This window comes from Scomber scombrus, unplaced genomic scaffold (assembly GCF_963691925.1).
Source record: "Scomber scombrus unplaced genomic scaffold, fScoSco1.1 SCAFFOLD_351, whole genome shotgun sequence".
In the NCBI taxonomy this organism is placed as follows: Eukaryota; Metazoa; Chordata; class Actinopteri; order Scombriformes; family Scombridae; genus Scomber; species Scomber scombrus.
The window spans coordinates 8,425-25,032 of record NW_026910660.1 but is presented as its reverse complement, the minus strand read 5'-3'; the positions used below and the strand labels follow the sequence as shown (position 1 = coordinate 25,032).

The 16,608-nt window shown below is 42.8% G+C and overlaps 1 protein-coding gene across 1 annotated transcript; it reads right to left on the bottom strand.

The window, feature by feature from the left end:
* Nucleotides 1-271: 271 nt before the first annotated feature.
* LOC133977174 (FYVE, RhoGEF and PH domain-containing protein 1-like) lies at nt 272-14,563 on the bottom strand (the record flags this gene model as incomplete). The annotated part of the gene is given in 9 exon segments (XM_062415304.1): nt 272-410; nt 505-661; nt 751-899; nt 1,159-1,248; nt 2,624-3,398; nt 3,487-3,530; nt 3,532-3,689; nt 4,428-4,745; nt 14,506-14,563. Coding segments are annotated over 9 exon segments (1,888 nt in total), but the record flags the coding sequence as incomplete, so codon positions are not given.
* Between the last annotated feature and the right edge of the window lie 2,045 nt (nt 14,564-16,608).

The following is a 16,608-nucleotide window of genomic DNA, read 5'->3' as shown; positions in this document are numbered from 1 at the left end:
GAAGCTTCATATTAGCTTCAGATCAACTTTTAAAACATGTTTCCACAGAAGGAGGACTGTGGATGTAGTCCTCCATCACTTCCATTGTAAACATTATGAAGGGATCTTCTTATGGTCGGTATGAACAGGAGGAATGATTACAGCAAGAAAAACAGCTTTAATGTTCATCTGAGCTCCTGACTGTTATTATTTATTATGTTGGTTCTCAGTTCATTATTCAAATGTGAGTTATAACAGTGTTCGTGTAGAAAACGTGTGTGTGTTTTCGTACTCTGGGCGTCCCTGTAGTCGGGGGCGTCCTCTGGCAGTCGGTGTAGATAATCTTTGAGCAGTAGCTCGTAACGAGGAATCCTCTGAACCGGCTCCAGCATGTGATGCTGCAAAGTGAGATTACCGCAGCGCTCCTCCCTCTGACCCACAACGACAACAACACAGTTTTTAATATTTAAACACACACAAACAAACAGAACAGTAACCAGCAGCAGCAGCATCACACAACTGTACCTGGATCTCCTGGATGATGCTCTTGAACTGAGCCGATCGCTCCATCCAGATGTTCAGCAGCTCCATGGCTCGGTCGAAGTTCTTCACATACTCGCCGTACATCTTCAGGAAAGGAGCTAGCTTCTGCAGGATGTCGCCGATACGCGGGTTTGAGTCCCTGCACACAGGAGGAGGAAAAACATCATGAAACATATCGCTCACACACAAAGAGTAGTACAAGAAGAAGAAGAGGAGAAGCTTCCTCACCACTCCTCCATCCGTTTCTGCAGCGCCGGCAGCAGGAACTGCTGATGGAAACAGTAGATGGAGTAAATGTTGGAGAAGATTCCCTGGACGACGTCACAGGGGAAGGTGGAGCGAGACCGCGCCTCCTCCAGGAGTCTGGCACAGAAAACCTGCAGGAGGAGAAGACAGGAGGAGATTTAGCAGGTGAAACAGTTCACAGCTGCGTTTCCATGGCAACAGAGTCAGTAATGTGACAGATAACAGACACCAGCAGGACGAGGACACTGATTCAGATGTGACTGTGCTGTTTTGTCTGAAAGCTCTTAAGAAAAAGCTAATAAGTTGATTTTGAACCGTTAAGACTTTGAGTTGAAGAAGATGAAGAAGAAGGAGAAGGAAGGAGAAGGAGGTCCAGATCAGCTGACTCACCTGGTCCAGGAGGTGGAGTTTAGAGACGTAGGCGATCTCTGTGTGCAGCAGCTCATTGGCGATGTTGAAGACTCTCTGCTGGACGGACAGCTGGACAGACGGACAGAGAGAGAGAAGTGTTAAATATCTGCAGGAAATGATGAGATACACCTAATATTGTGAGGCACATGAACTGTACTTGAGTATTTTTAACTTTTCAGATCAGTATTTTACACATAAGACATAGGATCAGTGTTATAGATTAGACCAAGTAACAGTATCAGATGTTCAAACTGTGTGTTATCTATCTGTAAAGCTCTCCTCGTGTTGTGTTGTCACATTAATCCTGGACTAACATGACAGATCAGCTGTTCTTCATGTTCACGCGGAGCTGAGAGGAGCTGCTTTCAGACATCATGATCTCCACTGATGCAAAAACCTTTTAAATTCAAGATTTTAAAAAGAACTTATTTGAGTACTTACAGTTTTAATCATCTTAATGTTAATTTCACATCTTTCTCTTGTGTGTATTGCATGTTTTGAGTGTATGCCCAGTGTTTATTCTTGTGCACAGGTCTCTCTATAGCAGGGGTGTCAAACATACGACCCGCAGGCCAGACATTGTCCACAAAGGGAACCAATCTGGCCCACTGGATAACATTGCAAAGCATGAAAATTGTAGAAAGGTAATTCCAATTTTTGGAATAAAACTCGCTGTTATTCTCGCTTATTTCCATTCCTCATTCACAGTCGAGGCTTCTGATCTTTGTGGACGTCCAACTTGAGATAACTGACTTCAAACATGATTCAGATTTGAAGGACAAATTTTCCTCGGTGAGTCTGGACGCATTTTATTTTATCAGTATCTCTTACCAGGGTAACCCCAAAGTGAAAGACCAGGCTGCAAGACTTTCATGCACATTTGTGATTACTTATCTTTTTTAACAACCTTCTTCTGTGCCGAGCATCAATAAAACACAACTGTGTTCCAGGTTCAAACACAAACACCTGAATAATAAACTAAAACTGGCAGCTGCTCAGGATTTAACACCTAATATCGATGCTCTTGTGAAGGCTGAAAGGATCAAGTTAAACTGTGAGGAGTGTCCTTCATGTAAAATGATGCTTCAGAGGTTTTTCCACCCTGACCAGAATACAAAGAATACATATTGAGTTCAAACCTCTCAGGCTGCTCATCTGCTGTAAATAGATGGTGTATTAGAGTCAAGTTATCATATATATTATACATTATTTATAGGTTATTATGCAATAGTTTTACTGGTCAGGCCCACTTGAGATCATATGGAGCTTTTTATGTGGCCCTTTAACTGAAATGTGTTTGACACCCGTGCTATAACATGATTGTGATGTCACCCAGTGCAGCGATGTGACTCACTAATTTGTTTTTTATAGTTTTTGGAGAAATAACATAGATCAGACTTTGTAGGTTTTAACATCCCGTCCTGTTTGTCACTTCCTGTCTCACCTCACTAGAGTCCTGTCTGTCCGTCTTCGTTGGCGGCGGCAGCACCAGAGTCAGCTCCGCCTCCTCCTCCTCCTCCAGGTCACTGTCTCCATCTTCAGAGAAATCCCTCCTCCTCCTCACTCTTACGTGCGCCTCCCCCTCCTCACCCTCGCCCTCCCCTCCCTCGCCAGCGTATGAGGACGAGCTTGAGAGGCGGGGCAGGAGGGCGGGGCTGCACGGATACGCCACACCTCCGTCGTCCACGCCGGCGAAGCAGAGCTCTTCGCTGTGCGACGGCGAGCTGATGCTGTCGATCCCGCTGTCCCGATTGGCCAGTTTCCCGTCCGTCTGCGAGGAGGGGAGGGACAGACGCTCCGAGGGGATCTCTGATTGGTCGTGAAGTAGCGGAGGCGGCAGTGGCTGTTGCTCCCTCATCTCCACGGCAACCACCTCGTCCTCCAGGTGTTTCTCTGAGGCGCTGTAGCCGGACTCCATGGAGAGACGCTTCTGATGGAGATCATCACGGCACGCCGCCGCCAGCTCTTCATCATCGTCGTCGTCATCATCCTCTTCACGTAGGTCGACCTCTGCTTCCTCCCCCTCCCCTTCACCCCCCACTGTGATGTCATCATGACCTTTGAGCTCAGAGAGTGGCTCCTCACCAGTTGGGGGAGGGGCGGGCGACGATGATGACGGTGGTGAGGAAGGTCGTGAGGAAGAAAGTGAGGAGGAGGGGTCGGGGAGGCGGGGACACAACGACCCCCCGGTGATGTCAGGAACCACGATGATCTGCTCGCTGGACACGAAAAACACACAAAAACCCGTCAAACACGATCAAATCATAAACAGTGACATCACTTCTCCTGCAGCCAATAAGAACTCACCGCTCAAACTTCTCGATGAGTGACAGGACGCAGGAGGGGGAGGCGGGTGCCATCTGCACGGTTAGGCGGAGTCCGGACGCCTCCTCTGGGGTCTGCTGGGAGGGGTCTGCAGGGCGGAGGAGGGGGGAGGGGCTTGTCTGGAGCGCGGGGGCGGAGCCTCGGAACACCTGCCTGCTGCTGCAGATGGGGGGGCTTCGGTGGGACTGTGAGGGGCGGAGTCACAGGTTAATTAGTGATGTCATGAACATGAGTACTTGGATTACTTTTTTGAGGTAATGCACAATTTAAGTTACATTTTCAAAAAGGTAATCCGTCATTCTTTAACCAACTATTCCTGTAGCTACCTTTTTGTCACAAGAAAAGAAAATATGCCACAAATTTGCACCGTTACTACTTTTTTGGCAGGCAGGCACCTAGCTATGTGCTACGGTTATATCACTGTGCAGGTGTGTACGGCAGCTCAGAAGGGACAGCATTCACTTTATGGAAATATTTGCATTATTTTGAATTTGTGGGACGAAATACGAGCAAGAACATTACAGTAACATGTAAGTTGTGCCTGTTGGCCTGTTGCAATGATGTAGAGATCTGTATGTAGTTTATATATGGGTATATGTTTGAGAAGCCACTTTAGTCCAATAAAGAGCTGTAAATGGGACATTGTGTCTGTTATTCCTGCTGTTAGTGTAAAGATTTACAGATTATGGGCCAGACTTGGCTGTGTGATGATGGGATAGTCATAATATTAAATATGTGCGAGGTATTACGAAGAGGTTTTCATTTTTGGTAACGCAACGATAATGAGTTACATTTCTCAGAAGGTAATGCTGTAATGCAACAAGTAACTTTTTAACAGCAGTAATTTTGTAATGTAATTAGTTCAAGACTGGTCATGACTTCATAATGAGTTAAATTTAAATAAATGTTAAACTTTGGGTTACCCTGAGGTTTCGGTCCAGGCAGCGGCGGTCTAGTCTTGCTCGGTGGTGTTATCGTTGCAGGCGGCAGCTCCGGCGGCCCCGTGTCGTTGACCAGCAGCAGCCCGTTGGCGGAGCCGCGGCGCTCTGTTAGCGGAGCCCCTCCCTCGAGGGAGGCGGGGCCCGATAGGGAGGAGGTCGGCCCCGGGTCGGAGCTCGGTTGCTGGGGAGTGTCAGCATCGGAGTCGGCGTCCATTGTCCCCTGGAGGCCGCAGGGGGAACAGGGAGGCTCCAGAGAGAGACCCTTCGTCAGCAAGCTGGGACTGGAGGAGGAGGAGGGACCTGAGGGGGGGAGAGGATGACAGGTAAGACTGCTGATGATACATAAATACATGAATAAATACATACATACATACATACATAAATAAATAAATGCCTTTCAAGTTTTAAAAGAAAGAGAACATCTGCCTTCACACATGTTCAGGATGTGATTTAAGACGTCTGGAGGTTCAGAATAGAAATAATAATAATAATCAAATATTAAAATACATAAATACTCAAACTAATATATCACCTAATTCCACATATTTTAACATACTTCACCACAAGAAGGAGTTCTGACAATGAATCAGATGAATGCTTTAAATATACATCCATTAATGAAAAAACTACAACTGATGATGAATATCATGTGATTGGACAGAAAGCCCAACAACAGCTACTGAATGGACCTCGGAGATTAAAGTATTTGATCAGCTATGTGGGAATTATTTCTTCCTCTTAAAGTAAAAAGATGAAAGATCCAAGTGTTGTGTTACATTTACTGAGCTGTAATGATTCATAGATTAATTGGTTCGTTTATTAGACTACCAAAAACAATTTTGTCATTTTTTTAAACAAAATCTCCAAATATTTAGTTCCAGTTTCTCAAATGTGATGATTTACTGTTTTTCTTCTTGATCTTCTATCATATGTGACATTAAATTAAATTAAAGTAAAAAAAAATGGAAAACGGAAAACAACATGCCACCATTTGTTTAACTTTTTTTTTCATGTTATTGATTCAATAATTAAATAATTAAGAATATAATCAGCAGATAGACAATTAATCAATAATGAAAATAATGATTGGTTGCAGCTCCAGTTATTTACTTCATGATTGTTTATTTAATTTAATTGTTTTTTCACATCATTTCTTAATTTAAACACTTCAACTGAGTTTGTGATTATTTAATATTTGCACGAGTTTAAAGTTTCATTCAAAACTGTGAAGTGAAGAAATGAGACGGACGGAGGGATGTGAGCAGTTTGAGGGTGAAATCAGCTGATTGTAAAAACAGTCGCCCCACACACACACACGCACACACACACACACACACACACACACACACACACACACACACACACACACTAATAGCTTCCATATGACGTCTCTGCAGCTGGACAGAAATAAAGTCCACATGGAGGAGAGATCGACAGACGGAGAGAGAGAGAGCTGTTTGTGGTCTGTTAATGGCTGCAGCTCATTGGCTGAATTACAGAGCTTCCCGACAGCTGATTGGCCCAAAACATCAGATTCAAAATGAATCCCAAACATCAGTGTTGACTTTTCTTTCACTCTGTATTTCTGTGAAAACCAGGACTCCACTAAACTTCCTCTAAAAATAACTGTTGAGTTATTTGAAATGAGCTTTTGAACTGAAACATTATTCTTTATTATCAATCAACACAAAACTACATCACTAAGTGGGAACACACAACTAGGCTGCACAGACACCACAATTAGGTCCAACAAGTCCTCCTAATTATAGGACAGACTCTGTGGTTCATTCGTGATCTCCAGACTGACACATTTAAGTGTTTTCTGATGTGAAGCCTCGATCAGCCGAACAGTAGCTGTTACACATCACTGCTGGACCGAGGTGGGAAGTAATGAAGTATCTGTACTTTACTGGAGTACTTATTTCTCTGACTACTGTTTATTTTTACTCCCTAAATAAGAACACAAATATCTGAACTTTCTACTCCTTACATTGTCAAAACAGGCTCGTTACTTGTTTCAACCTCTGTGACTTTATAAAAAGCAGACATGACGTGCAAATAAGTACGACAGCGTATTAGGGCCATATGTAGTAATGCGGTTATCTACACAGTTAAAGGACAACTTCACAATTTTTCAAGTGTGTATTTTCTTTCTGTAATCATTCCTCCTGTTCATACTGACTATTACAAGATACCTATATAATATAATGGAAGTGATGGAGGACTAAATCCACAGTCCTCCTTCTGTGTAAAAATTTATTTAAAAGTTGATCTGAAGCTAATATGAAGATTCAGTCGTCCAAATGACTCAAATCTTCATCTTCTATGTTTCAACGTTACAGTGTTTTTAGTAGCAAAGTCTTTTTGTTCCTATACTTCCACCACAGCTCAACAGGGAAACACTAAGAGGGAATCTGATGCTAAAAAGACAGTAAATGTGTCAGATATCACTTGATATGACTAACTCAGACTGATGAAGCTCAATAGAAGCTGATCATCTACTTTTAAATGACTGTGTGGAAACACTGTGGATTTAGTCCTCCATCACTTTACATTGAAAGCACATTTGAAGGAGATCTTTTAATAGTCAGTATTAACAGGAAGAATGATTACAGAGAGGAAAACCTCTTTCACTGTTTATATAGACACCTAACTGTTTGAGACAGACTGGAAAACTGTGAATTTGTCCTTTAATATTCTCTTATATGATGCTAAAAATGAGCAGTCAGTCTGTCAGTTGCATGCAGATTTATTTGGACGGCTGTATTCAGGAGGTAGAGCAGGCTGTGCAGAAATTACAGGGTTGGCAGTTTGAGACCCTCCCCCTCCTTTCAAAACCCCAAATTGCTCCCGATGGACAGACTTCCACCTTGCATGATAACGTGCTGCCATCTGTGTGTGTGTGATCGAATGAGTGAATGAGATGGAAGAACACTGTAAAAAGTGTTAATAATGCAGTCATTTACCATTTATCCAAATCATGATATAGAACACAATATTTTAGTATATTCATTGTTTACTCTTCACACAATAACCAGTTTTATCATAATGTACTGTTTGTAAGAATCATTTAAATACATGTAAATTGCTGCACACACACACACACACACATATATAAATATACCATGTATCTCGACCCCGTTTGATATTCTGTTTCCTGCTGACGGATTGTTTCTCCTCTCAGCCTGATTGATTATTCATGAGGGATTAGAAACCTGTCAGGTCATCAATACCGCAGCAGCAACAACAACAACAGCCGCTCGTGGTGAAAGTTATTGATTATTCGCAGCACTGATGCTTCAATGGTTCCTTAGTAAATTGTCAGGACTGGAACTTTCTCTTAGATCTTTGTGTTTTATTAAAAATATGTTTTTAAACCAGCTCATCAAGTGTTTCAGCAGAATCAGGAACAAATTGATCAATACTTCTCTGATTATTTTTAACTCTGACTCTTGTCGAACCCACTGACCTCTGATCTCAGGGGAAACTGTGGATGTGATTGGTCGATGCAGCTCTGTGGGGATTATTTTCTGTTTAAATGTGAGAATCTCACAGCGTGGGAATATTTACTGCTTCGACAGGAAAACGGCCACAGTGCAAAATGTCAAATCATTTTAAAGTCAAACTGAACACAATGTTTTTGTCTCCTACAGCAAAATATCTGCTGTGTTCTCCTTCCAGAAAAGATCAGGAATCAAAATGTGGAAATTTATACTTTACTTTTATACAGACACCGACCCGCTGCTCCAGCGGTTGTCAATCAAACACCAACACGCTGCTCCAGCAGCTTTCAATCAAACAAACACCGACCCGCTGCTCCAGCTGCTGTCAATCAAACACAGACACTGACACGCTCCTCCAGCCGCTGTCAAACACAGACACCGACACGCTGATCCAGCTGCTGTCAATCAAACACAGACACGCTCCTCCAGCTGCTGTCAATCAAACACAGAAACGCTGCTCCAGCTTCTGTCAATCAAACACAGACACCGACACGCTGCTCCAGCTGCTGTCAATCAAACAGAGACACCGACACGCTGCTCCAACAGCTCTCAATCAAACACAGACACCAACACATCACTCCAGCTGCTGTCAATCAAACACAGACACCGACACGCTGCTACAGCTGCTGTCAATCAAACACCGACACCGACACGCTGCTCCAGCTGCTGTCAATCAAACACAGACACCGACACGCTGATCCAGCTGCTGTCAATCAAACACAGACACAGACACGCTCCTCCAGCTGCTGTCAATCAAACACAAACACCGACACGCTCCTCCGACAGCTGTCAATCAAACACAGATACCAACATGCTGCTCCAGCTGCTGTCAATCAAACAGAGACACCGACACGCTCCTCCAACAGCTGTCAATCAAACATAGACACCGACACGCTCCTCCAGCTGCTGTCAATCAAACACAGACACTGACACGCTGCTCCAGCAGCTGTCAATCAAACACAGACACCAACACGCTGCTCCAGCTGCTGTCAATCAAACACAGACACCGACACGTTCCTCCAGCTGCTGTCAAACACAGACACCAACACGCTGCTCCAGCAGCTGTCAATCAAACACAGACACGACACGCCTCCTCCAGCTGCTGTCATTCAAACACAGACACCGACACGCCTCCTCCAGCTGCTGTCAATCAAACACAGACACCGACACACTGCTCCAACAGCTGTCAATCAAACACAGACACCGACACGCCTCCTCCAGCTGCTGTCATTCAAACACAGACACCGACACGCCTCCTCCAGCTGCTGTCAATCAAACACAGACACCGACACGCTCCTCCAGCTGCTGTCAATCAAACACAGAGACCTCCACCCAGCTGTAACAAAAAGAAGCATTTCTGATGTTTCCAGACATTTTTATCTTCATTTTACTAATTCAAAATACTTAAAAATACATTTTTCAAAAACTAAACATATAGACTACAACAAGGAATGATTAAATGTGACTTCTGACTTCTGACTTTAAAACAACAGAATAACAAATAATTAAACAAACAGAATAAACAGGATGTGGAGCTGTTAGGACGCTTCCGCTCTATATGATATACTACTGTGTGCGTGTGCGTGCGTGTGCGTGTGTGTGTGTGTGTGTGTGTGTGTGTGTGTGTGTGTGTGTGTGTGGTGCACAGATGTGAACATGATGGGAGAGGTCATGGGAAAACATCAACAGGCTGATGTAAAGCAGATGGTGTGTGTATGTGTTAGTGTGTGTGTGCGTGTATGTGTGGGTGTATGTGTATATTTAGTCTATTTATAACAAACCTATTAATAACCGTGTCGGTTATCAGACAGACAGTCACAGATTTTTATTCTTCACTCTGATTTCAGTGGATTCAGACTGTGTGCAGCTCCACTGTTGTTAACACTACATCTCCGAGAATCACTCCCAGAATACCCAAAATACACATCGTCCTGTTTAAGATAATGGACCTGAGAGTTTTACATCTGTTTTAAAGGATCTGCTGGAGTTCAAATAAACTGTTTCACTGTTATACGGTGACACTCAGTAGCTTTCAGCATGTGTTGGTTGGTTGGTAGATAATGTAGGTTTCATAGTCAGTTCTCTGGTAGATTTTGGATCGGTAGGTCAGTAGTTCAGTAGGTGAGGCTTTCAGTCACACAGACATTAGACAGACTTCTATAATACATACAATATTCATACAATCCTTTAAAAGGTAGCTCAGCAGGTAGGTAATTAAGTGAATTGACTGATTGGTGGGCAGGTCGTCAGTCGGCTGATCCGTAGGTCAACTTGTCTCCATTTGGGATGCAAATCTTAAACAGTTTCCTTAATCAATAGCAGGCAACATTCAACAGTCAATAGTTGGTTATCTTTGAAGACATTATGAGATACAGTGGACCTATTGATAACTCTGATTTAGACTGTTTGAAGCAGAAAGATCCGCTGGTTCCTGAAGTGTTTTTCTTTATTGTGTTTTCACATTTCAATTATTTCTTTAAACAATCTCCTCAAAGTTACTGAACTTAGAAAAACTCAGGACTCTATTAGATAACCTAACAATCCTACAGGTTTATATTGTGTCTGTGATTTTTGGTACTACGATACCCACAAGCCTCAACCACTGTTACTATGGAGACAAAGCCAGTCAGAGGTGAGAATCAGAGCTGTAATGAACTCAAAACGCTTCGTTGTTGAAGTTGTAAAGGAAACGCAGCGCCATTATTGCCCTGAAATGAAAACTGAATGGACGGACTCATGCTGACATGTTGATGGCACACAAGATCAGCGATTGGCTGTTTCTTGTTGAAATGCACCTTGGGAGTCGTAGTTAGTTGCCCCAAATGTTTTATTGCAGCTTTGACTTTAGATTCAAGATTCCTTTACTTTCATTTTCATTATGCATTTCCATACATAAGAAAATGAAGTATTGTTTCCCTTAAAAGACAATCAAAAAATTGCACAAAAAAAAAACAATCTGAAATGAATGAGCCTGGATAAAAGTCATGATTTAAAGAATGTTCTTATTCTGTGACTTTATATCACAGAGTCAGATATTTTCTAACACAGTTGTGATTTAAAAGGGAGAGTTTCGTGCCAATCTGAGCTGTACAAGTGCTCAAATTGTGAGTAACGTTGTCTATGGGACCAATTAATGTGATTTTTACTTCCTGAAACAACGGCATCCAACATTTTTCCTCCCACTTCACAACTTTATATCAGAGAACATTCAGAATTTAAAGAACAGATTCAGTAAACACTAATATACTTGAATTATAAACAAGTACTTCATTTTAAGCTTTTAAGCTGCCATCTGTCACTATTTGATGATTGGCCCACAAAATCCTAGGTATGAAACAGCAAACAGCTGCACGACTTCCTGCTTCATTAGATGATTTAATGAGCTCAGACTGGATGTGTTGGATGTTTCTAACAATGCAAACAAACACGATACATTCCTCCAGTAAATAACCTGTGACTCTATCAACATAAACCTGCTTTCAGTCTGACTGGTTTTATTATATGACATGATACAGATATGATCTACATGATGCAATGACTTTAACTAATGTTAGAAAATGAAATCTTTCAATATTTACTGACTGCTGCTGAAATACATCAACATTCGGAGCAGGGTGGAGCGTCACTCATACAGCTCTCATACAGCTCATGTGTTGATTTTGTTGAACCGTGTGTAATTAGTCCTGTTTGTCCTGAACGTCGGCGCTGCAGCTTACAGCGCTGCTCTCTGCTGCTGTCTGACACTCAGCTCGCTGCCTGCAGTAACAGAACAGCTGCAGTCCGTCAGCAGGGCAGTAAGTGGACGGATCCGTTTGAAGGCATGTTGTTGGGTCGGTATCTTTGTTTTAGCGCAGATAACATGAACACAGAAGCACACAGGAACAGATTTTATAGGGGATCCCAGCTAACACAAAGATTTACTGTATGGTTTCCTCTGAGACCAGAAGTCCTCTAAATTAAACAGATACGTGGGTTGATGATGTGAATCCAGAACTACTCATGGGAGCATTTTTCTAATCTGACACCGCCTCTATTGACAATAATGTGCAGGACTTAATGTGTCTGTGCTTTCCAAAACCGTCACACATCACTGTTAAACAATAATGATGTTGTATGATGTGACAACACTGTGGTGAAGATCTGGTTAGGTTCAGGGAAAGATGAAGGTTTGAGTTTAAATGATCACTTTGTTAAGCTCAGAGAAACATGTAGCGTGGGTTAAAGTGACTACTTCCTTAAAGGTTAGGCTGCCTTCGTCATCATGGCTACAGTAACCACAGGGTTAGAGATTAGGGGACGATAGTAGTGACGTTTTTTTTCTTTTTAAACTGTCCCGACTTGCGGTTGGAAACAGGAAACAAAGTCCACTGTTGGGTCAATGCCTCCATCCACCCCCTCTTCCTCTGAATGAGGAAATATGTTCTCATATACATATATATGCATCATGTGAACTGTTACCAGGACTGCTAAATGGCAGCTGTCACTCAAACGTAACAATACGTCGTTTTTGGTTAACTAACATTACGGCATGTTGTTTATTTTTCTTTAAGGAAGACAGTCTCCTCTGAGAAGGGGGATTTTTTTTGCAGTTTCCTTCTGTTTTCACTCTTTATTTCTAATAATTGTGCTAAAATAGAGTAAAAACCTGAACCATGTGACTGTGGAGGTGACAGAGAACAGGAGGATTTATTAAAATGTTGGACTGTTCCTTTAACACACTCAGCCTGCTGCATCACTGTCACCTACACAGCTCTCTGTCGCTCTCTCTCTCTCTCACACACACACACACACACACATGTTCCTGCCATCCCAGATTATAACACATGCACACACACGCTCGATGCACACAGGAAAACATATCAGAACCATCTGGTGCAGCAGCAGAGAGGTTCTACTAGAGCAGAACCGAGGATTTGTGTTGCATTCGCAGGATCTCTGCATTACAGGAAAAAAATGTTTTATATGCAGCAAACCTTCACACACACACACTCTCTCACACTCTCTCACACTCTCTCTCACACACCACACACACACACACACACACACACACACACACACACACACACACACACACACACACACACACACACACACAGTCCCTGCATGTCAAAATAACCACTGCATAATATAAAATGTCATTTAGGAGCAAAAAATCTTTAACACACACAACAACATATCTGTAAAGCTGACGTTCTCACATGGTGGAACAAAAACCTTCCTGACACACTCCATGTGTTGGGTTTTATGTTATTTAGATGGTGGGATGTTATGGAGGATTCATATTTGGTGGTTCTAGTGGGCAGGGAGTGGGTTCTAGATGTCCTTATAGAGGTTGTAGATGTGTTAATATGTTCTGCAGGTTTTTTTTAGGTGGCGTTTGGGTTGGTTTAATATTCATGGAGGAGGCTCTAGTCAGGTTTAGTGGTCGGCTCCACTCACACGGTTCTGCTGGCGGTTCTAGTGACTGACTGATGTGATGATGATGTTCTGATATTCTGCAAGAACGTGAGACTTCACACCAAGCAGCAGAGATCACAGACATGAACAAGAAACAGCATATTTCACCTTCAATCCTAAGAGGAGACTTAAGGGTTAACATGCAGGGATTCAGCTCACTGTGTGTGTCTTTATGTGTGTGTGTGTGTGTGTGTGTGTGTGTGTGTGTGTGTGTGTGTGTGTGTGTGTGTGTGTGTGGAGGGGGGGGGGGCGTGTCTGTCTGCCTGCATTTACAATCCCAACGTTGCACACAGAAAACACACATGAATTATCTAATTATCGACACCTCTCCAGCCTCCATCACCCTCCACCCTGCTGTTACATCCCTGTCAGCCTCCAATCAGCGCGGCGCTCAAAAATCAATGGATTAGGAGTCGATCGATAAAATCGCGCGTGCACAAACACACACGCACACGCGCACACACACGTACACGCACGCACACACACTGGGTTGTCTGTATAAAATCTGACTGCTGTTTGTGGATTTCGTGTCACTGATGACGGAATAAAACAGAGGGATATTGATCAGCTGACGTCTGTCGGATCATTAATTAGTCGGGTATTAAAAGCCACATGTGCCACGTGCCTGTAAGCGTCGTTTATTTCATCCTTCTGTTTTTTTATTTCCAAAAAGAAATCATCTGTTTTTTTATCTCAGCAGCAGCAGCGGCGGCGGCAGAAACACATCTGGCAGACGCAGTATCATGCAGCCATACTAGCCTACATTCACTGCGGCGAGATGTCGGTCAGTGTGCGCGCGTGCACGAGAGCCTCGACAGCGTGAGCGCGCATATGTCATTCCCAACCCCCCCCCCCCCCCCCCCCCCCCCCCCCCCCCCATCATCATCAGGACTAATATCATCATGATGGTTGTGATTTATTTTTCCACATATAACACAAATAAATGAATACAAAATGATAAGTGGTGATGTGATGCTGTTGCAGATGTGCGTGCGTGTGCATGGATGGGTTATCAGCAGGTATACAGCCTGTGTGTGTGTGTGTGTGAGCGCGCGTGTGTGTGTGTACAGATGCTGGTTGCAGCTGATGTGCAGGCTCACCTCTGGTCAGGCTGCTTCTGTCCATGTACATCGCGCAGCAAAACACAAATCCGGTCATTAAAGAAAATGTTGGTGCGGGGAGAGAGCGGCTCTCCCGGTCCACAGCACGGAGAAGAAACCGGGTCAGCTCCACACACACACGCACACACTCACGCACACGCTCACACACACTCGGACCGGTCCGGTGCTGAACGGAACGGTTTGGACCGGGCAGATTCACACCGTGACAGACCAACAGACCGACGGTCCGGACCCCGCAGACCGACCGACAGACTGCTGCTGCTTCAGGAGGAATAAGTAGGTTAGATCCGCTCGGTTTGGTTCAGAGGGCTGCCCGGTGTGTGAGCGGGGGGCGGCGGCAAGAGAGAGCGAGGGAGAGGGAGAGGGAGAGAGAGAGAGAGAGGGAGAGAGAGAGAGAGAGAGAGAGAGAGAGAGAGAGAGAGAGAGAGAGAGAGAGAGAGAGAGGTTTGATGTCTCCTCTCTCTCCTCCTCCTCCTCCATTTTGGTTTCCTTGACAACAAATTAAGAAAAAGAAAAAGAAAAAAAAAGCAGACATGAGTAAATATGATCAGACGGAGTTAATCAATATGATCACGTGATCCCATACTGTCACATATACTGCAGCCTAAACACAACTCAAGACACGTGTGTAGTTATAATAAGCTGCAGTATATTTTAATGTATCTGTCACTGAGATGATCATCATGAGGATTTCTCTTCAGATGTTGTGGACTATAAGAGTAAATATTATAATCCTACTAAAGTAAAAGTAGTGCAGTATTATGAGTGATGTAGTATGCAGTATTACAGTAAAAGTACTGCAGTATTATGAGCGATATAGTATGCAGTATTACAGTAAAAGTACTGCAGTATTATGAGTGATGTAGTATGCAGTATTACAGTAAAAGTAGTGCAGTATTATGAGTGATGTAGTATGCAGTATTACAGTTAAAGTACTGCAGTATTATGAGCGATGTAGTATGCAGTATTACAGTAAAAGTACTTCAGTATTATGAGCGATGTAGTATGCAGTATTACAGTTAAAGTACTGCAGTATTATAAGCGATGTAGTATGCAGTATTACAGTAAAAGTACTGCAGTATTATGAGAGATGTAGTATGCAGTATTACAGTTAAAGTACTGCAGTATAATGAGCGATGTAGTATGCAGTATTACAGTTAAAGTACTGCAGTATAATGAGCGATGTAGTATGCAGTATTACAGTTAAAGTACTGCAGTATAATGAGTGATGTAGTATGCAGTATTACAGTAAAAGTACTGCAGTATTATGAGTGATGTAGTATGTAGTATTACAGTCAAAGTACTGCAGTATTATGAGTGATGTAGTATGCAGTATTACAGTCAAAGTACTGCAGTATTATGAGCGATGTAGTATGCAGTATTACAGTCAAAGTACTGCAGTATTATGAGCGATGTAGTATGCAGTATTACAGTCAAAGTACTGCAGTATTATGAGCGATGTAGTATGCAGTATTACAGTCAAAGTACTGCAGTATTATGAGCGATGTAGTATGCAGTATTACAGTCAAAGTACTGTAGTATTATGAGCGATGTAGTATGCAGTATTACAGTCAAAGTACTGCAGTATTATGAGCGATGTAGTATGCAGTATTACAGTAAAAGTACTGCAGTATTATGGGCGATGTAGTATGCAGTATTACATTAAAGTACTGCAGTATTATGAGTGATGTAGTATGCAGTATTACAGTAAAAGTACTGCAGTATTATGGGCGATGTAGTATGCAGTATTACATTAAAGTACTGCAGTATTATGAGCGATGTAGTATGCAGTATTACAGTAAAAGTACTGCAGTATTATGAGCGATGTAGTATGCAGTATTACAGTAAAAGTACTGCAGTATTATGAGCGATGTAGTATGCAGTATTACAGTAAAAGTACTGCAGTATTATGAGCGATGTAGTATGCAGTATTACAGTAAAAGTACTGCAGTATTATGAGCGATGTAGTATGCAGTATTACAGTAAAAGTACTGCAGTATTATGAGTGATGTAGTATGCAGTATTACAGTAAAAGTACTGCAGTATTATGAGTGATGTAGTATGCAGTATTACAGTAAAAGT